The 23,113-nt window shown below is 43.5% G+C and overlaps 1 protein-coding gene across 2 annotated transcripts in view; it reads right to left on the bottom strand.

The window, feature by feature from the left end:
* The window catches only part of PARP8 (poly(ADP-ribose) polymerase family member 8), a 118,328-nt gene extending 95,895 nt beyond the window's left edge, over positions 1-22,433 (bottom strand). For both annotated transcript variants that reach the window (XM_049794338.1, XM_049794337.1), the window contains exons 1-2: positions 21,587-22,433; positions 20,601-20,655 (exon numbers count right to left, since the gene is read on the bottom strand). In XM_049794338.1, the coding sequence (XP_049650295.1) occupies positions 20,601-20,655; positions 21,587-21,677 (146 nt within the window). In that variant the 5' untranslated portion in view covers positions 21,678-22,433. The remainder of the gene's footprint in view (positions 1-20,600; positions 20,656-21,586) is intronic.
* Positions 22,434-23,113: the final 680 nt, after the last annotated feature.

The following is a 23,113-nucleotide window of genomic DNA, read 5'->3' on the forward strand; positions in this document are numbered from 1 at the left end:
TCAGGTTCCTTAGAAAAAGCAGCCAAATATCTACAGATGTTCTATATCTACAGACATTGTAATATATATATATATATCTCTACAGATAGACAGAGGCCACTTTGACAGCAGAATCAGCTCGGTTAGAGGAGTCTAAGCTTTGGTGCAGAGAGTATTTGGTTATGCACCTGGGCTTCGTATGCAAGTTAGCGGAGGTCACGAGGACAGTGACCAGCACACCCCATCCTTCAGATACAGCAGTTCTGCATGGCAGGAACACAGAGCTCGTGCTCTGCCTGCAAATGGGACTACCTACAGACCTCAGCGGTGGCATGGTTTCAGCAGCAGATCTCAATGAAATGCTTTGGAAGGGATGCTACTAAGAAACAGCATTGGCAGCAGCCATCTATATAAATCTTACTCCTTTTTTCAGAAAAGGGGAAACTTTTGAAAGAATGGGAGCCAGGAAGCTGACGTCCCCACCACTGCTTCCAGAGTACACAGACGACTAGCTCTAACCCACAGCCCTGTGCTGCTCTAAGGGTGCACATCAGACACTCTTCTTTATGTATACAGTAAAAAATAGTTAATGGGACCATATATTTTAATTTTAAGGTGTCTCAGCACTGATGGATTAAATACATGACAGTATAAAAATGTCATTCATCTTTCAGGTCTACGAAATGTCTCTGAGTTCCCATTGCTACCACAAGTCTTAAATTAAAAAGGAAGATCTGAATTAAATCAGATTCTCCCTCAGACATACTTTTTTCCATGTCTCTTGAGCAGAAGTGCTCAAAGGTTTATTTTAAAGTGAATTGGTGGAGGAAAATAGCTTTTTGTCACTTAAATAAACCCTGTGAAGAATAAAATGTAGAACGCTATCCTGACCTGACTTAATTTCCCTGAACCTGGAAAAGTGCCCCTGGCGTCTCACTTCACCAAAGACTTTTTGTCTCATGCAGATTTAGTGTCTACACCAATACAAAACATGGGATATATAAACTAAAGCAATCTTAGGAACAGATACAAATATTTGTTTAACATGCTTCAGTTACACTTTAAAACGTGTTATGGATTTTATGCAAATCCAGGTGGGTAGGAACAGTTACAACTTAGGATGGAAGTGATCTACAGTCTGAGATATGGGAAAGGAAGCATACAAGAAGATCAAAAGACAGTAAGTTTCTTTTTTTTTTTTTTTTCTGTAATTCCATCAAACTTTATTGATTTCAAAGGAAATTGTTTGCAATTTAAATGTCATTATGAAGGGAGAATGGGAGTTGTTCAGCTGCAAAATAATTAGCAACTTACCTCCCCTTTCCTGTTAGGGGGAAAAATGCCCATAAATACCGGTGTCAGTGCAGACTGACACACAACCTCGTAGTTTATGTGTTAGCTATTTCTTGAATTATTAGTATGAAAGTACAGTACTCTACTGGTTTTGGATGCAATAGAGTTAATTTTCTTCACGCTAGCTTGTATGGTCCTGTGTTTTGGATATGTGACCAGAACAGTGCTGGTAACACAGGGATATTATAGTTATTACTGAGCTGTGCTTATACAGCATCAAGGCCATTTCTGCCTTTCACACTGCCCGACCAGCGAGTGGCCTGGGGGTAGGCAAGAGTTTGGGAGGGGACACAGACGGGACAGCTGCCCCTAAGTGACTCCCACTGTGGGGAGTGAGCAAGGGGCTGCAGGGGACTGAGCTGCCCACCCAGGTTAACCACAAGGGGTACAGTGTTAGGAGGCAGCTCGTAACAGTGTATGCTGTGAACTTAGGTTTCTTGTAGCAGTACGAATGTTTCCAAATTCAAGTTTTTCTGTAAATCTTCAAATACATCCAGATCCACTTTTCTTATTTCTCTTCTCCATTTTAACCCATGCAGGTCCCAGCAAGACTGCATGTCTCCATTTGCAAGGAACTACATGATGTCCAGTCTTGTTTCAGGTTTTTACTTTTGGAATACCATGAGAGCTGCTTTTAAAATATGCATAACAGGATGTCGTGGTTTAACCCCAGCCAGCAACTAAGCACCACGGAGCCGCTCGCTCACTCTCCCCCACCCAGTGGGAGGGGGGAGAAAATTGGGAAAAGAAGCAAAACCCGTGGATTGAGATAAGAACAGTTTAATAGAACAGAAGACACTAATAATGATAATGATAACACTAATAAAATGACAACAGCCATAATAAAAGGATTGGAACGTACAAATGATGCGCAGGGCAACTGCTCACCACCCGCCAACCCACATCCAGCCAGTCCCCGAGCGGCGATTCCCCGCGCCCACTCCCCTGTTCCTATACAAGATGGGACGTCCCATGGTATGGAATACACCGTTGGCCAGTTTGGGTCAGGTGCCCTGGCTGTGTCCTGCGCCAACTTCTTGCGCCCCTCCAGCTTTCTCGCTGGCTGGGCATGAGAAGCTGAAAAATCCTTGACTATAGTCTAAACACTACTGAGCAACAACTGCAAACATCAGTGTTATCAACATTCTTCGCATACTGAACTCAAAACATAGCACCTGCACCAGCTACTAGGAAGACAGTTAGCCCTATCCCAGCTGAAACCAGGACACAGGACCAGCAACAGACCTGTACCTCACTGCAGCTCCTGTCTGTAACTACCTACCAAAGTCCCCGCATACTTCTGCAGACTTCATTCTGAATCCTTACCTGAGCATCTCCCACTGTAACCCCTTCATATAAGTAGATTTATGTGAATCAGGATTGCAACGCATATTTAAAAACCCATTGACAATTAGACAGATGTTACAAACCTCTCCATCTTTATGCATGCAAATATGAAAGTATTTAGTTTTCAGACTGCAGCCAAAAAGTAAAGTATTTTAGTATGAAACCTAGGCTATATACATCTAAAAGCTATTCTGTAATTATACAGCTTTAATTTGTTTGCCTGAAATGAAAATGCTAGGTCAGCCAGGAGTTGGATCTAGTGTTTGCTGTTACAGTTTGCAATCAGACTCATAAGTTACAGGGACGCAAATTAATTTAAAGCCAAATTTGACCCTGATCATGGTACACAGCATGGCCACCATTAAAAATGTCCTATGATTTTATCAGACTGTGATGTTTTAAGGGCAGTTTCCCCAACAGATTATCTATATTGAGATTTCTTTCTAAAAAAAGTAAAAACTAAAATGGCCAATTATTTCTAAGAATGAGACTAATAAAGACTATGTTCTTTACCCATATGAAAAAAACATATACATCTTTGCAGGACCTGGAGGCCTCATGCTTTAGATCAAGAACTCCATGACTGGCAAGACAGAGGCAGGTTTCAGGTATCTGTCCATACTTTTGTCCATAATATGTACTGATAAAACCTGCCTTATTCTACACAGCTGCACTGAATATATATACAATTATACACAGCTCAGATTTCTACGTTATTTTATTTTTCTGTCGTCTATTTTGTCCCTGTAAATACAGCAAAAAAATTATTTTTCCCTTTACTCCTAGGCTATTTTAATAATTTCAATGTTGAATGGTGCATTTCTTTAGAATATAACACATTTTAAAATGCTTTCGTTCTTTCTCAAGGGGGTTTCTTTTTTTTTCCCCCCAGACACGATCTTTTCTCACATGCTCTTATTGGCGGCATTTTTCTCTCTGACTCAAGCCCTCACACCTGTCTTTCCATTTCTCCTTCCAAAGCACATGTGTATCTCCTTGTCACTCCCTCTGCCCTTTCTATGAGTATCCAGCCATCTTCGGCTCCCCATTCTCCCCCAGTTTCTCCCCCATGGTCTCCGCGTTACCACTTTCCCTACATCCATTCTGTCTCTGACTGGGTAAAGCAGCTCCAGCACACCCAGCTGACGACTGGCTTTGTGTTATCTAGGCTGAGCTGTGGTCCCCAGTCAGATTTTCAACCCACGTAACTACTGGAAGGCATGAAGCTGGACATGGGGCAGCAAAGAGCATTATTCCTGCAATGTCCCAAAGCACTCCAGTGAAGCCAGGGACAGCTCCTGATGTCACTAAACCTTTGCACTTGTAGACTTCATAATGAAATGAGACAACAGCACTCACTGACTTGCGAGACATGTACCAAAGCTACATTAGGACAAGACTTGCATAATCATCTTGCTTTAAAATTGACCTAACAGCATTTCTCATCATTGAGATCTGCAGATGTCTATGCAGATGCAACTATATGTCACCTTCCCCTATGCCACTAAATAACACCTTAAACATGACTTCAGATATCTGAATGCAAGTATATGCATTCATACAGTGCAGATGCTCTGGTTCCTAAGCTCATGATTGGATTACATTGTTTCATCAAAGCAATACCCATCTGTGAAAAATAATCTAATCTAGACCTTCTCCTCCATTATCTCTAACCTTTTTAAAAAATACCATCTGAGAAGGGAGACACAGGAGAGCAGAAACTGGTTATAAACCATACTGCACCAAGGCAGCTTGAGGTTAAGTTCTAAGAATGAGATATATTTATTCGGGGATCGGACTACACAGACTTCACCAGTGAAAAGAAATAAGCTGTTTTTTTTCTTTACTTATGAAATATATGCTAGATGTCAAGTGCTTGATGTATCCTTCACAATTCAGTGGCTCCCGAATCTCACACAGATGGTACGCTGGATCTGCAACTGTCATTTTACTTGAAACACCACAGCGAGGCAAGAATCTCACAACTGCTTTGTATTAAAAGATGGATTTAGAGCAAAATTCCATTGAAAAATACATGAAGCTATGTCAACTGACATCAGATGAGTTTCACTTCACAAAAGGAACTCATTAGCTGACCCAGGAGACAGAAGATTGAATGCTCATTAAAAAGTCTTTTGACATCTCCGTTCCTAACCAGCCGTGTCCCCTAAGCACCTACGTTTCTGCTCTGGAGCCTGCATCCAAGCTGCCAGCGTCCAAGCAGCCTAGTCTACACCACTAGTCACAGGCATACAAAAGGCTTTAGGGATCGCAGGACCAAATTTTAGAAACCTCCACAGCTAAATGACAAATAAAAAAGGGCCTGGACAATGCAGAGGTTTTAAGAAATGTTTAGGCTCTGTTTTCAGGCCAGAGCACCCTAATTGTGGGCCTGGATGTGCTGTGGAGTCTCACGGTGAGCATCCTGATACCTCTACCCCTGGGACTAGAGCAGGATCATACGCTGCTGAAGGAAAGGGAAACGCTGCCACAAAACATTTAGCCGTATTTTGGAACAAAAAGGGCTGGCGTAGATACCTAATGCTTCACAACTCTGGAAAGGGGCAAGTACCTAAACTACCTGAGAGTGCCTGTCCCAGCACAAGCCTGGCAGCTTTTCCTAGCAGGTATCTCAGGACATTCCCTTCACAAAGCCTCTCCTCAGCAGCCTGCCAGTCCTGCCGGGAGCTGGGTCGCCACACCGGCAGCTCCGACGCGCAGGGAAGCTGATACAGGGCAGCACACCTCGCAAGACAGGTGCTATAAGACATAAATAAACGTCATTCCACAGATGCTTGGAGAACCGTTCAAAAGGCCAGCAAGTGTAAGTTTCTCCGACACAAACGCCCCACTGCCCTGGCACTTGCTTGGCATGTTCATCCATCTCCACTTTCAACGGCAAATAAAGTTCTTTTGGATTTTGTTCTAAAAGATGAATGTTTTTACCATGCTGTTTCTCAAGACACCTCTGCAGGGTCATTTGCCATTTTACTAGAGTAACTGTGTATGTGGTGTAACTAGTGTAGCTGGTTATGAAATATTAAAAGCTGGAAGTTCAGTGACCCAACTTCCTGTCATCAACACAAATATGTGCTTGTATCAGGAACACAAACGTGCCATGTTACATGTTGGAGGATTCTGACAGAAATCTCGGATAAAGTAGAATCCCTCACAAGTTTAATTAATGGATAGTCCCCTGACCAGTTATTCTTCTCTCAAAATGCTACTGACCATGACATTGACCACGTGAGATGGTCAGGTCAATGTTAATCAAAATAATACTAATGCAGGAATCACTAAGTGCCTGAAGCCTTTGTAAATAAATATACATTATGTCTAAACATAAGGAAGGTTTTTAGATAGATAGATAGATGGCCAGGCAGATACAAAGGGTTAAGTTCTTCAAGTGTAAATAAAACCAGTATCATTGCCTCAGCTTTATGCACACGACTGCAGCTACAGGTATTAAGACAGCAAAACACTTCAAAGCAATTTGAACTATAAATGCAATTCTTTCAAAATGAAATTTGGCCAAATGTTAAATATTTGCCTCAATTACTCCAATAATCTCTAACTGAAATAAATGGAATGATAAAGGCTAAATATGACCATATAAAGGAAATTAAATTGCACTTTCTCTTTAGTTAGACTTACATCATCTCATCAGTTTGCATAGTCTAGAGGTGGAGAGTAACAGGCTAACTGTAGAACCTTTTACGTATTTCATTTCAGTCAAAATACCGATCAGCAGCAAAATGAAGATGTTTTTGTGATAATCTCCTGAAATTTACAAGTAGAACAATAAAAACCTCAGCAGTTCTGACCGATTGACTTCAAAATAGAAATAATCTACACAGAAAAGTCCCAACATCACCCCAGCCCACTTAGCCTTCACTTCACAATTCAAGGGGTTTTCAGTAGAGTATATTATCTAGTTAAACATGAGCACATTGCAATCATTAGACATTGAAATCGCTGAAGTTTGAGAGTTGTAAAGGATTCTCACTCAGTAGCAGCTAATGTCCCAAACAATGTACTACCACTGCAGAGCCGTGGGCAGCATCCCACAAGGAACTTCAAAATACTAGGGGCATAACAGGTCAACTGTTTTACCTAGCTGAGCCTTGAATGCATGTCAGTCAGATGCATAAATTATTTTTGTTTAAATTTTATTTTGAAATATTAGAATAAGGTGTGGTATTGGTCATCCTCAGCTCTTCAAAATAAAATGAAACAAAACCTGGCATTCTGTCTCTGAAGAAAATAACACTACCTTACACACGTAACACGCTGGGCTTCACCCTCCCGACAGAATTATCCATTATCATTAAAAATAAATAATATACAACTCAGAGAATACAGAGAGGTAAACAGATAATGAGAAAACAGATATTTACATTGTGCTTATTGTCTTTTAAAGTATTTTAATCGTAGATGGAAGTAGATGGCAACACAGAACACCTCATTCTGTCTTCACTGTTTAACACACAATCTCTTTAATAAAGATGCCTCTCCACACACAGCCAGACTTCCACTTTGCACTGACGTAACTCAGAGCTGAATGCCGAGCTGTGCTCTTTCTTTTCACTGCTCCCTCCAGACTTCTCTTCTATAGTCCTTCATGCAACAGCAGCAGCAACGAAAAGGAAACAGCAAACCCCTTCCTGTGACAAGGCTCCGACACCTTCGGTCACGCACTAGCACTCCCCCGGGCAATGGTGCAAAACCTCTGCCACCCTCCCGGCCATTGTGGCAACTTACCAGGAAACTGAGGGGCAAAACTCATTTGCATGCACATTTAAAAAACGCACACAGATTTGAATCGGAGAAAAATGAAAAGGGAAAAAGAGGTGGGGGGGGGGGGGGGTGGAAAGGAAGGACAGTTCTCATTATGGAGAGTTCAGATGTGTTCCACCTGCCAGCCAGCCATGAGTCGCGCTTGCCCTGACACGGAGGACAGCCGTCATTCGGAAGCGTGCGCGCACATGGCAGGCTGCCGGCTCTGCCCCGCAGCCGGCGGTGGGCAGCCGGCGGTGGGCAGCCGGCAGAGCGCACCGGGACGCTCCACCTGGAGCGGCTCTCGGCCCCGCTCTGAAACCTCTCTGATCGAAGACAGTCACTTCAGGGAGACCCCAGTGCTACACCAACTGCGGGGTGGAAGAACAGCCTCCAGGGAGGGAATACGCACAAGAATTTCATACTCCCTGGAGTGGAAAACACGGTTGTGGAGGGCACAGCCCACGGCCCATTCCTCTGGCTGCACCTACTGGCACACCGCTCCGACAGATTTTCTTAGCCATTGCAGGTCCTGTGTCCTGAGGGCACACTTTACCCATCCTGTGCCTACTGGGCGGGTGATCGGCACAACACACAAACCTGGTTTTCAAGGCTGACCCTTAAAAAACCACAGACGTACCCAAGGAGTCCAGCTCTCACTAGTGAAACTCCACCAGCAGGTTTGCAACAGGATGAGTCTTTCACCTGTCTCTGAAATCATTACAAACCAAAGCAGAAGCCAACCAAGGAAAACCTCAAACAGCATCACAGAGGGCAAAAAGTCGCCCTCAACCAGCTATGTTACTCAACAAATACCTGAAAAGCACATTGTAATGATCCCCAAAGCAACTACTGAACACCCCGGGACGCGCAGAGTGACAATTAATAGCACTATACACCTAATGAAATATGCATTGTTACTGATGGAAATATCAGAAGGTTTCCTATATTCGGGGGAACAGAATTAAAAGATAGTTACTGGAGAGAGACTCCCAAACGTCCATAAATACTATGTCGTCAAGAATAAGTAGCCTGTAAAATGAAGAACGCGAAAGTGTATGAAGCAACACCTATTCTTTTATTTGCTTTGGAGTTCTATTTAATGCCTAAACCCATACAACTTTTATTGGTTCATTCTCAAATGCATTCTTACACCTGTGCTGTGTCTACAGTGAAAGATCTCAAACACATACTATTTCTAAAAATCTCTGCTCAGTCTTACTTAGGTACAACAGAAATCTCAAAAACATCCCAGCTAAAAAATATTTTTAAACTTAAATCAGCAAACAACTCCGGCTGCAGCTGCAATTATTTCAGCAGTGATGGTTTTTTTTCTAGCCACCCACATATTAGACACCAAAAACAGAATAACGAACATCAATGAACATGTGATCACTCTGATTAACAGTCTGAGCACCCATTGTTATTCTTCCCAAGAACTGAAACAAGCATTTCAGAGCGTATATATAATCTGAAGAGAACTGGGAGATAAGTGATCTATAGCTGCCCCATGTTGTTAACTTGCATAGTACAGTGGTTTAATACCAACTTCCATGTCTGTCTGCTTCAACAATATGAACACAACTGATACCAGTTTTTGTCAGAATAAATCAGTATGCAGAGCACCTCTGAAAAACAAAAGGCCAGAAGAAAGAAGGGTGGAAAATGACAAATTGGAAAGGAATGGAAACACAAGTTTAAGAAGCCTGTGCTCTCCAGTGGCACAGCCAAAATGGAAATGGCATGGTCAGGGTGGGTGTGAAATCTTCTCTTAACTTCTGCAGACTGAAGTCATCATTATCTCTCAGGGGGAAGTGCAGAGGTGGTATTTTCTGTGGTACAAGACCTTCCTTGTGCCAGAGGGAATCCTATGGGTACATCCACATTGCACACAGACAGGCAAATGCTCTAAGCTCACCCTACCACTGAAAATGAGAAAAGAGGCCACTGCGCTATCTTGGCTAGTGTCTTTGCTCATGGGGTTGCACCACATGCAAACCTGAGGCTTGAGTGTTACACTGCTGAGAGCACCTGTTCACTATGTGGGAAAACTTGTCAGGTCTCTAACGCTTCAGGCATCTCTGCCTCATTCTGTTGTTGTCCCCCCCTTCAATACGAGCCATTCCCAAAGAATATAATTTATATCTCACTTTATCAGCTTCCATGAAACTTGTCCTTACCTGTCACCTAAAATGCAAACACAAATAATGTGTAATTTCCCTTTGACATGTAACTAATCATGCATATATTAAACTATTCTATTAGAAGTCATTGAAGATAACATACTGAATTTATGTTTAGCTTTGCTCTATTTAAACTTCCTTAAGATACATATAATTATAGACAGGTCCTCAGTACTATAAATTGGCATGACTTTACTGAATTCCATGGCAATCTGTCAATTTAAGTTAGCTGAGAATATGGTAATCAAGTTACGTCACATGAAGTACAACAGAGAAATAACTTGGGACAAAATACAGATGGAAATATACTGTAAGCAGCCTGAGTAATGGCAAAATGCTCATTAATACCAGCAATTTATGATGATTTGCTCAGCACTGATGTCAATAGTTCTGCAACTCTTACATACACTGAAATATGCTGGAAACATACTTCAGAAATTGCCATGCCAGACAGGACATGCCACCTTCCACAGCAGCCTTTCAATCGAAGACTTGATCCACTGTGCTGCTGATGATGCCTTACTAGTAGGGGAAATGAGGAAGGACTTTGTAGCCAGGCTAGAAGCTTTTCTTGACCCTAAAGGACGACTGGTTGATGTCCTTCATGAGCAAAATCAGTAATTTTTGTAGTTCTTAGCCTGACTCACGTAACTGCAACTCCTGTTCTCTTCATGGACAGCAAATGCCTTATCCTTATTAACACACTGGGAGGCCAGCATCTTCCACACATCCACGCCTGCCTTGAAGCCACAGTGCTAGATGTAAAAGGTATTTACATTCCATATCTCTGCATGTTTGTTGTCCTTTGCAGAGGTCATTTTTTAGCAGAACTACAGGGTGAATGTGTTTCTTCATGCCTTAAATATAGGCGTATACTTTTATGAAGTACTATTTTTTAATATCTAGTTATTGATGTTTAAACACAGAAACAGTATAGTAAGCAATTATTCATCGCAAGAGGAACAATCTGAAAGAAATAAAAGCTTATCAGTAAAATATAAACTCAGGTACAGAAAGAGCCTGGAGTCTCCCTCCACTCATTCACTCCCTCTAATGTGGTTCACAGGGACAATGCATTTCTTTTAATTCACTATATATAGCTAAAAGCAAGTAAACACTAAAATTTCTCACAATTTGTCATTTTAAATAAGAATACCAAAATGATCAAATAAAATCTTACAGCCAGAACATGGAATTGTAAATTTCCTTAGATTACTGTGCAAAATACCTTAACAAGAACAGCTAAACTGGTGGCTGCTAATCCCATGCAATTTTACTTCAGTAATGAAGGTAGAACAGCTTTAACCAACACTGAAGTTTGATGTAAAAATTCCATCAACAGCTAAATCTGGCACAGGGAACAAGTAGAAAGCGGGACTGTATGCCAAAGGCAATACTGCTCTTGTGTTACATAGATATTTGAAAAAATTTTGAAAGTATGTGCACATAGGTCTGCTAAAGGCAAGAGAGCTTGCATCTTTGATGGGCTGATTATTGGGATGCTTTACTTCATACTCTAGAGGTCAATACTAAATTAATTGAAAACTTCTCTTGGCCCGAGTTAACAAAACTAGTATATGTCCACGGAGATTCTTGCAGAGGTTATGTTCCTCCTGTTGCCACCTAAATGCATGCAATTTCACTGTTCTTGTCATCCACTGATAAAACGCGAGTCCTTCTTCAACATAAAAGGCTACAAAATCCTACCACTGAAATTTTATGTAAGCCTAACAAGCCTTGTTCTATTGGATGATTAAAAGTTTTTATGGCAAAATAATTCTCTAACTTAAAGGAAAAGAATAAGCTCGGTTTTCAGCTGTAAACCCATTAAAGTTACAACCATGTACAAAAGATTTCATGTAATACTCATAGAACCTTATTAAACCAGTAGACTACCTTAATTTATATAATTCCCTATCTATAAGGGAAGGCTGTTGATAGTACCCGTAACAGCCATGCTAAGGCATTAACAAATATATGTTTTCCAGAAGTTTTTAATACTTGAAGGTTACATTTTTTCAGTCTGAAATACTGTAAACTCTTCATTTTTTTTAAAACTTTTTTCACTGTTTTGCACAAATGTATACTGAAATGACCAGATTTCACACAGTTTTAACCAGGACAAAGTCAGCATGTTCCTTTTAGGTGTTTTCACAGAATAGTCCTCATGAAGAAATCACCATTTCTATTTCAACTAATGGTTATAAGTACATACATTTTGGGACTCAGCTTAAGATTTAATAGTGATTCTCAGTGAGTGACAGGTAAAGAGGTTTTCATGTGGCCTAGCAAATTATGTTCTTCAAAGAGACTCTGTGACAACCAATTTTTCAGATGCTAAGTCTAAACAGACAGAGGAAGAAAAGCACGGTTTTGACAACTGGCCTTTTGTCTGTGCCCCCTGCTACGCCAGTGACTTGGTACTAATGCATGAAAGCAATCTTTTTTCCTTGGATAAATTGCAGCTTTCCTAACATCCACGAAAGTACTCAAAGATGAGAATACATCTGCAAAGATGGCAGAAAACAGAACTCTGGTCTTCATGACTCCCCCCCAAGTGAAAAAAGTTACCTGGATTGCCATTCGCTAGGAGTAGTCAGTGCCAAATAAAAAAACCAGCGGTATCGCTGTGGGCCCAAGTGAGCCCCATCACATCAGTGGCATTACTCTGAATTCATACTGCTGTAATTGAGATCAAGCAGTTGACTATCGGCAAGTACTTTTATGGCAATGAAGTGCTTCCTGGTTTTAACACCTTTATCAACCCCAGGTCCTAATCTGACAGAAGAGCATCCTAATTATTTTCATATTTTGCTGTAGGTATGATTATTATGAGGTGAGAACTCCCCATCAAAGATGAAGTTTTCAACATTGAGGAAAAAGAATAAGCAAGAATGAGCAATACCACAAAACAAACAAACAAACAAACAAACAAAAAACAAAAAAACCCAAAAAAAACCCAACCAACCAAACAAACAAAAAAACCCCAAACCCAAACCTAAAATAAAATATTCTACCATTTGCAGAAAACCTAATGACCTGGAATACCATGTCTAACGCATAGGCTATTTTTCCTACTTGAGAGCAAATGCTGTCTGTCACAAACACTTTCTTGAGTAGAAGCATGACAGTTGAATGGTGCAAAGTTATCCTGCCGTCTAGCTTGCCTCTTAACATATGAAAAATTCTTATCTATAAACGTAAAATGGAACATTCATTTAAAGCAACAAGATTTCAAGATGGCAACCTGTAATATATGAGACAAAATGCAGAATGCTACACAGTTTGAAAGGAACGGCATATCACCATTTTTTGTACTCTCTTTTGGCAAACAGTACATTTCATTACACAGGAGACGTGCTGTTGCCCCTTTTGTTTCTGATCAATGCCTCGAGGCTGGAAGGAGATGTCTGGAGGGTTTGCTAGTTTCTTTGAGCTTCCTCTTTGCCCTCAGTTCTTCGCTTCAGACAGGCTCCTGCCGAGCACTTACAGAAGTCTCCTGGAGTCTCCGTCAGAAGAAGTGATGCTGCTCAACGCTAACTGCCAGGACACACCACCGTCTTCCTCAACAGCCAGGAGAAGCCAAAGCCACAGGTACTCTGCCTTCAAGCAAGCTACAGAAAGATGCTCACCCTCCAACCTCCCAGAAACAAGACTCTTTTCTGCCTCTGCCTGTTACCTTACGTGAGCATGTGCAAGACCATGACTTACTCCCACGGGATTACCTAATGCCAACAGCACACATGAGGGTGTTTAGCCCTTGCAGTGGGGGAACACGATCTCTGACATAAAGCTCCCTGGAGAGAATGGGTCCTCCCGGGAGAAGTCTGACTCATAAAAGCAACAATTGTTCCCGGTCTTTAGGCAAGGCTCTTTCCTGCTCTTCCTCTCATAGAAATAGGCTGGATGCAATTTTGTGTGAGCATGCAGAAGGCTGTCAGGGCAAGGAGATGTTATTTCTGTACCTTGTTTAGTCCCTCTTCTTTCAGTGAGATTTTCTAGCTACTGCTGCACAGGATAGTAGGCTTATCTTTACGAGTCAATTTAACCCTGTTAAAAGGAGCTGCTTTTCCTCAGATGAGGCCAGTTTAATGAAACATCCGTAAAAATCTTCACCCTCCTGCAGCAAGGAGGACATTTAATTCTTAAGAGCTGTCCTCTTAAGTGGGATTTATTTAACGCCAAGGCAGAATTATACATTAGAGTTTTTCTAGATTTACTCACATTTCATCTCTTTCTTAGTTTAGATTGTAACTAAAGTGAACGCTCCCAGCAGTTTAAAATTTACTTTCCCTCTAGGTGCTGAAGCTTATTAAAGTAAGACTGACTCAGAGTCAGTTTGACTCTGAGTGATTAGACTCTGACTCAAATGAGAATTCATATTCTGCACAGTAAGTAATCCACGGAAAACATATGCCAACAGGTATCTTCAGCTGTTAATATTTACAAGCAATGAAAAATATGGGAAATTATTAGACTAACAGGAAAAGCCAGAAATGGCATTAGTCCCAATACAGAAAAAAGTGATCTAAATTAATTTTGTCAGAGTGAACTCTGCTTTCAAATTTATTTGTCTTATCACATTAACACTCCAACAATGACAGCCTACAGGTCTATTTTTAGGTACTTAATATGTTAAAATATGTGATGAAAGCAGAGAAAGAAGTTACTGAAAACGTTTTCTGTAAAGACATACAAGCACTCTTCCCAGCTCTGTGCTGGCGAACCATTCAAACAACAGTGCATACATTTGTATGACAAAAATACCTGCACAGAGATTGTGATGCTTTTTAAAAAGTGCTAAGCAACACACAGTAATACTGAGACTACTACGTGGTGTAGGAGTTTGGCAATTCTGAAAACTGGGCCATTCATTTAAGTGCCTAAACCCACATTTTTCTCATTGAAAGGTAGACGTTCACAATTTCAATGTATTGTTCTTAGTACAGCTGAAAGAGGTCAGACACTCACTTCACCAGACCAGTAAGAGATCTCCACAAGACCATACTCTCCCTGAAGTATGTGATTTTTACAAGATGCAATGATGGGGACTGGGTTAATTTCAGCGCTGATTTTCTAACAGCGAGACAGGAAGGATCTGTCAGACACAAGAGGATGAAAAAAAGGCAAGATCAATATGACTGCGAGTAGAATAGTGTTGATTTTGCTTTTCGTAAACCCTCAGCATTGCACTTAATGACTTTTTACTATAGCGGTCTACTAGATCTCTTCTTAGGATGAATCATTTGTTAAATCACACCTACCGAATTTATTGCAGTATCTATCAAAAAGCTATCTATAGGAATGTATGAGTAGGGTTTATGTACATAGTACACACTGCCAATGTTAGAAGGCAGTATAAAGTCAGAATAGGTATGCTAGCAGTAATTCATAGAATGGAAAATACTTGTCTTAAAGAGTGATTTTAAAACTGAAACTTAATGAATACCTGACACAAAACTGTTCTTTAAAAGTACCCAAGGCTGTAGTCAACATTACTTCATCTACAGAATCTTTAACGAAGAAATGAAAATCATAATGCTTTCCATGTTATATCTAAACTAGATTCCTGTCTCGTATCACTGAGAAATGGTGCAGTCCCAGCAAAAAATATTAAGCCATATTTGATAGGAAAGTTAAAATTGAAAGACGATGTACAATCTTCCAGATACTTTGAAACAGCAGTAAAGAGACAGCCAAGTACAAGCTGTGTATCTAGTTTTCACCCCTCTCTTACTGTAGTAGAGGTAGATTTTAGCAATGTAATTACATATTTAATAACCTGAACACAAGGTTAAGCACAGGCATCAACAACAGAAGATGAACGGAGCTTGCACCAGCCCTTCCTAAGACCTGTATAAAACCAATTCCAGCTAAACTAAAGCCACTAGAGCAACGGATTCCATAAAAATCGTCTTCCTGTCTACTGAAGTCATACTATCATGGACACTTTCATCTTATGTAAGTCACCACTGCTTCCAAAGGAACAGTCCAACCCTCTCTGCCCAAACCTTGCATAGCCAGTAAACACATTGCCATACAATGAATCTGACAGAGGAACTAGCTTAAAACTAACCTATCCAAAAAAGGATGCTCTTAAACGAGATCATTTTGGAAAGGAAAAAAAAAAAAAACAAACCAAAATGTTCAGAAAAGTGTTCCATTTTGGTATCTTCTGATGGACACAATTTTATGTTTTGGTTTAAAAAATGATTTTCAGTTCTCCTTTTTTGCTACAGTAGATATAAATTGAACATAAATTTTAAGATAAAAACATACATCAGTTAGCACAAAACCATTTTTCTTCACAGATTTTTTTTGTACTGAAGACTTTCAGTGTTACCAGACAGACACCAGAATTTCAAAATTATTCACCTAATGGAATCTCTCATATAGGCAGTTTTATTGAATTCACGTAAGTAGCAATAGGGCATACCACTAAAGTGGAAAAAAAGGTTATCTGTATCTATTTATCATCAAGTGGTGCAAACACCTGGTGAACATACTGTGCTAGGACTTCAGATAGTGGTTTTAGTCTATAGCTACAGAAAGCCACAAGCAATTTAATTACTCTTCCATAGGCACAGCTCCTCAGCTGTGAAATATTTCACTGCTACAGTGAGGTGGGAATTAATTCATCAGTATAAAGGAGAACTTCTGATACTACAATACTAAGCACCTCTTGAACAGGAAACAGAAAGCCAAATATTCAAAATCGAAACAGTCTAAGTTAACAATTTGTAATTATTTAACCAAAAAAAATAAACAGTAACTTCAGACTAAAATTCAACTTTCCTGGCTTCTTCACATTCGCTATTGTTACAACCATCGTTCTAAAGCAGGGAAAGCAGAGCACAAGAGTCCACTGTGCAATAGGAGATGGGAATTTTGCTGACAAAATTAATCTGTTTGTTCAGTTCCTACAGGTCTTACCTAGTTTCTTTACAATATGCTGCAGTATTAGATCTGTTCTCATGCACAGCCTTAATGTCATTGTCCCTCGCTGCCAATGAGAGTTAAGCACATATTTGTATGAAGAGGTATTTCAGGACTGATATGATGTCCTTGTTTAGCCTCAGAAAAAAAAAAAGGGGTGAGAAAACCACTAAAAAAGGGAAACATCTTTTTCTCAGGACAACCAAGCACTGCTTCTATGTAAACGATGTCAAGTGACATATAAAGTGAAAACAACTTCAGGGCATCATGCATTTTCATGTGAAAGATGACAGATCAGCAGTTCTGTTCAGCCTGCACGGTTTCTGGAGGACCAATTTTTCATACAGGGGCAGAAAATAAGAAAAAGGAAACAGGAGATTCTTTTAAAAGAGAAGAGAACTTGACATGTTCACACTTTAATATCCTATTTAGATCCTACAGTAAAAAGCATAAAAAATCCAGCCATTTCTGATATTCTGCCAGATGTAGTTAAAGAAGAGTAAATCTTGCACAGTCACAGCACCTGAATGAACACCTTATGTTATAAGAAATCTATCACACTACTTATTGCTTTCTGAAAATGAAATTAAAAATTATTAAACTGATAAACAATCCACCCCGTATTTAGTGCCTACATTATTCACAAAGATGTGCTTCACTAATAAATAGCTAATTACAACCTTTCCAAACCAGGAAGCATCTCTGCAGCATCAAACATCTCTAACAATTTGGAATTGTGAACACAGTGCATTCAAAAAAAAAAAAAGTACAGTGAAATTTAACTGAACTACATAGGTAAAGGCTTATTTAGGATAACTCAGATAATTCACACAATACAAATATGCTTGTACTTACAGAGATTCTTCCCTTCTAACTTTTCAAGAAAAATCCTGCAAATGCAATATCTCCTTGAAATGTGTTTATGCCCATCCAGTGATCATTTACACATAGATTATTTACACAATATAATATCTTTATTTCACCTAAAGGTCAAATGTTGGAACAGGTCTACATAAACAATTAAAAAAAAATAGTTCTTAAGTTGGTTTCTCTGGAATCTCTGTACTTGAACAAAAGCTAAGTCATGCCCTCAGGGTTTGGTTCAGCACTTCACTGTGGGAATACAAGTTAACTCCACTGAAGGACTGATAAATGTGTGCCGGACCAGGCCTATCTATTTGGATTGATCTGCAGCGTGGTTATGTACTACCTCAATATTTGAATAGTACTCATATAGGAAGAGGCTGTGCAATCAATCCAAGCAACAGGGAGAAATCAGATAAAAGTCAGAGAAGCTGCCTCAAGAAGAAAAATCTCACGCAGATAAACCTAACAGTTTAAAGAACAAACACAAATAAACCTCAGGTCCTCATCATAACTGAAATAATACTTGTACACTGACTTTCATGGACTTACACTGATTTACTGAGAATCTGGCTCCAAGTTTATAAATTAAGAGCACTGATAAATGGATGTAATGGGCACTAGAGGCAACTACAGAGGTAAACCCCCAGTCATGTTGAACTTGCTACTATCATCACCTGCCTTTATACAAGGGTGAGACAAAGAATCGTCCTTCTCAAAAAGAAAAACATGTTGCCTTCCCTCAAAGGTTTCTGCTCTTGTATCCAACCACTACTGCTAAAACAAAGCCATACTGCACATTGACCTAAAGGAACATCTAAAGGAAATAAAGCATGAAAAAGACTTAGTTCCAAGCACGGCTAATGAGTGCTGAAGTACAGTAATCTTCCTTACACACCACTTCTACTCTTACTCATTTAAATCTGTTTCTTGAAGATCCATCCACTGAACATCCACCCCTTTGCCCATTCCTCAAAAGCCTGTGTTCCTGTCAGTTTGAAAAACAGTGTCATAATGCTGAATATCTGAAATTATTGGACAAGGCCTGTCAGCTGATACTCAAGTCTATGTCATTTAGGGACAACTCCTGAATGCAATAGTCAAAAAATGGGGACACCGCTCAGGAAGCCTCCCAGCTGCAGCGGTGGCAGTAAGAAAAAAATCATGGCAAAATGCAAGAAAAAGATTCTTCGATAGCCTTATGCTCTCCTAAACTGTTACCACGTACAAGTCAGGGCTGCTGACCGTGTACCGGAGACTTGCCCAAATGCTGCACAAGAGTGCAGTACAGCTGCTGCTCAGCCAGCACCTTCTCTAAGAAGAAACAACTAACTCATCTTCAATGTGAGAAACTGAAGTTTGGCTTTTAATAGTCAAGGGTTTTCATTTTACGTACTTCACAAGAGAGCTTACTACTGTAAACCTGCCACTGAGTACAATACTGTACACTAAGAAAATTGTAAAACATCTTTCTAAATCACAGAGCAGAGAACACGAAACCCTTATCGCAAAGGGTGGTTTTTAAATGTCCTTAAAACATGAAAAGGAAAGTGAAATTTGATTATGGTCTAAATAACAACCCACTTAAGACCAGTTTCTGTAAGAATAACGTTTGTTTCTCAATTCAGTTTGAATTTTCAAGGTCCTGAGACAAGTTTCCAGTCAAGTTTCCTAAGCAAATGCTGACCCCAGTTAAAATACAAGGCTTGGGGATGTAAGGCCCTCTTCCGTCTCTCATTGTAGACGTGACAATGTTTTGTATCAACATTTATAAACCAGTTTGTCTCCCATCAGTTATGCCCTTAGGCTTTTTACTTTATTCAGCTTGGAAAATGGAAAGGATAGCCAGGTTTCACTTCCTGGTTTCTTGCTGCAATATTTAGTTTAGAAAACAGTGTAAAGTAACTTTCAAATTCAGATGTTTTAATTACATGATAAATAATGTTTCTGTTAGATAATTTTTACTGTATCAAGACTTTCAGAATTGCATTTTAAAACAAGACGAAAACAAAACATACAGTAAAACCCTAAATGAAAGAGTATACTACAAGCAACCTAAAAATACATCGCTTCTTAGCTACTGGGTAAGCTATTCTATTTCAAAGAAAATGACAGCAGTTGTCTTTCCCTTTACTAGGAAGAGGCAGGGTAGTGAGGTGGGAAAGCATTCTCGCAGCCTGGGACCATCTGGAAGCCTTGGTCCTGCAGCCAGACCCTGAAGCATGCATGGGGAGAACCAATGGCTGTGGGAGTGCTGCCTGCACTGAAAGGTTCACTTGGAAGAATACGGTAGTTCAACCTGACGTACTCTGGGAAAGAAAAACAATTGCTGAAGATATCAGATGAACTGAGAAAAAAAAATTACACACGCAAAAAAACCCCCAAGACTTCTTGCCGAGTCTAATAAATTTCAGCTAAACGATAAAAGAATGATGTAGCATATAGTGTTAACACCTTATTAAGTAAAAGGTAACTAAGAGTCGTGGAAATGAAAAGGATGTGTGTTGAAGCTTTTACGCGTATTTCCTTTGAAAATAGACAACAAATGCTGAAATATAATTAAAATATGCGTACGTGCACAATTCAGTTTATAACCGAAAGCTTGGAGCCACTTAGAAATAATATTTTAAACTGGCATTCAATAAAACCATTTTTTAGCCTCCTAAGCTGTACTGACATTTCATTTAATGTCTCAGGAATTCAATTTTGTCAACTGCAGACAGTCTTGCATCTGTCATGGGACTAATATGGCTCTCGTGCAAGACAGTAAGGCGCTGATGTGAAATTTGGCCTATTTGTTATTAAAATCATAACTTTTCCCAGTTTTTTAACATGAATTAACTTCATATCATGTGCTGATGCCTTTGCTGTGTTTCTTTAAGTTTACGTACAGCAGAAATTCTACGTATCCACATAAATTAAAGCAAAACAGTGAAGCTTCACAGAGCAGCAGTCAGAGGAAGGAGCCTCCGACAGCTAGGATCACCTTTCTGATCACCTCCCTCAACACTTCCTCCTCAGTTTACGTTTGCGTGAAGGCAGGTGATTTACTGATCCTGCTTGCCAAGGGAAAGGAAACAAAAAGGCCTGCCACGGTATTGAACCACTGCATGTCACTGCCAGCAGGAAACGAAGGGAGTCATTACTGTAAAAAAAAAGTACCTTTTGGAGCCTCCAGTATAGGTGAAGGTAAAGGTGGAGTCAGAGTACCTGAAATCTGAAAGACAAAGAGCTGCGTTATTACAACTTGTCTTTATTTTGCCTGAAATAGCCGAGGTTTACAGACCAGCATCCAGCTACCGACTCGGGGTGGGTGGAGGGGGGTGGTCACGGTGAATCAGAGGAAATGCAGCATCTCCCCCCCCCCCCCCCCCCAGCCCCTTGCAACAAGTGCCGGTGCTATGGCAACGGCAGGGATTTCCATTGTCAGAAACGGCAACAGGCAGCCGCCAGCCGGGCTCCCGCGACGGCTCATCACGGCCGGCCCCGCACCGGCCCCGCCGAGGAAGCCGCGAAACCCCGGGGAGGCGGGGGGGGGGGGGGGCGTTGTTTGCACCGAAGGGGGCACGTCTACCGCTGGCCGTGCCGCCGGCCCTGAAGCCGGCCGGGCGGGGATGCAGGCAGGCACCGAGGATGGCAGGAGCCCGGCCGCCCGGCCAACAGCCGCGTAGCGCCCGCCGGAGCAAAAAGCACCAGGGCTGGGCTCGGCTCGGCTGGGCGCTCGTCCCAGCAGCTGCGGGCTGCGCCAGGCAGCGGGGGCCACGCACACTCGCAACACACTCACCCACACCCGCCCGGTTTTGCGTGTGGCCACCGCCACGCTCCCTGACTCGGGATCCCAGCACCCCCGCCCTCCTTTCCCGGCCGGCGCCTTGGTCTCATCTGCCCTCACATGCCCTCAGAAGGAGAGGAGGAGGAGGAGGAGGAAGGAAGGAAGGAAGGAAGGAAGGAAGGAAGGAAGGAAGGAAGAAGGGGCCGGAGGGCAGGCACACGCCGGCCCGGCGGCGGCCCCCGCTCCCGGGAACGGCGGCGAAGGGCACGGGCACAGCCCGGGCAGCCGCGCCGCGGCGGGAGCGGGGTCTGGGGCGGGAGGCGGCGGCGGCGGCAGCCTCCGCGTCGCCAACCTGGCGCCCGGGAGAGAAACTCACCTGCAAACAGGCAGTCCTTCTCCGCCTTGCACTTTTGGATCACAACGTCAATATCCTTCTGAATCCTCTCTTGTCTTGAACACATCCCCATCAAATAAATCCCAGGGGAAAAAAAAAGCAGCCTTTATTTCCACCCCGCCCCACCCCCCGCGCTGCCAGTTTTTAATATTCAGTCCGAAAGACGGACCCCGGGGCTGGCGAGCAGGAGTCTCCCCGGCGGCCCGGAGGGATCCGCTCGGCCGGCTGGAGGACGGAGGAGGAAGCCGGCGGGAGCCGATGTTGCATGCCCAGATGTGCCCGCCCAGATGTGCCGCCGCTGCCGGCGAACGGCAATTTCCTCACAATGGCTCCAGCGGAGGGTGGCGGCGGCGACACGGGATCCCCCCACCCCCCACGCCCTCTGGGTTTTTTGGGGTTGGTTGGCTGGTTTGGTCTTTTTTTGGAGGGGGGGGGGGAAGAAGAGGGGGGGGCCAAGCCGACCCGACCGCTCACATCCCTGCCCCTCCCGCCAGCAGCGGCGATCGCCGCGCAGCAGCAGCGCGGAGAGCCGGCGGCGGCGGCGGCGGCGCCCGCACCCGGTCCCTGGCGGCGCGGCGGGGCCGGCGCTGCTGCAGCGACGCCGAGCCGCAGACCCTCCCCTCGCTCCCGGCCCGGCACGTACGGCCCCCGCCGGCTCCCCCGGCGGAGGCGGCGCGGGGGAAGGAAGAGGCGGATGCACAGCGCCGGGCGGGCCGGCCCGGGAGGCGGCGGGCTGGGTGGCCCCGGCCTCGCCGCCGGCCCTCGCCTCCTCCCCCCCGCCGCGGCCCCGGGCATAGGCTGCCGCCTCCTCCCGAGCAGCGGAGAGATGCAAATGGCAAGTGATCCGGGCGGCGGGGCGGCTCCCAGGCCGGCACCGGCGAGGAAGCGGGCAGCGCCGCGCCGCGCAAGGCCGCCGGCGGCGGCGGCGGCCGGGCGGAGAGGAGAGGGACGCTTCCCGGTCGGGCGGGGGCCGCCCGCCCTTTGTCCCGGGGAGGGGCGGGGGGACGGGACGGGACGGGACGACACGCCGTCCGCCGCGGGGCCGCGCCGGCCTCCCCCGGCTGCCGCCCCCGGGCACCGCCGGCTGCCGGCGGGACGGGCGCTGCGGACGGCCCCCCCCCCCTTGCGCCGCTCCCCCGCTCCCCGCCGCCGGCCCCCTTCCGCCGGCCTCCGCGCCCTTCCCGCCCCCGCTCCTGGCCGACACCGCGGGCGGGCGCCGTCCGGCGGCAACCGGGGAGGGGGGTGGTCCGAACTCCTCCGCCTGGCCCTTCCCCGGGCAGGGAAGCCTGGCAGCCCACCCTTAGCGGAGCGCCATCCCCTGCCTGCCTCCGCCCCCGCCCTGCCGACGGGGATGCGTGCCCACGGAAACAATGAAAAGAGAATTAACGTGCTCGTAGTCCCCTGCCTGACCACCGCGGGTTTTAACCGCGCTCCTCTCCCCTCAGTCTCCCGCAGGGCTCTCTCGCGAACCTGAGGGCTTCGGCAGGGGGCTCGGGCTGTCGGTACAGT

This window comes from Accipiter gentilis, chromosome Z, assembly GCF_929443795.1.
Source record: "Accipiter gentilis chromosome Z, bAccGen1.1, whole genome shotgun sequence".
NCBI classification, from domain to species: Eukaryota; Metazoa; Chordata; class Aves; order Accipitriformes; family Accipitridae; genus Astur; species Astur gentilis.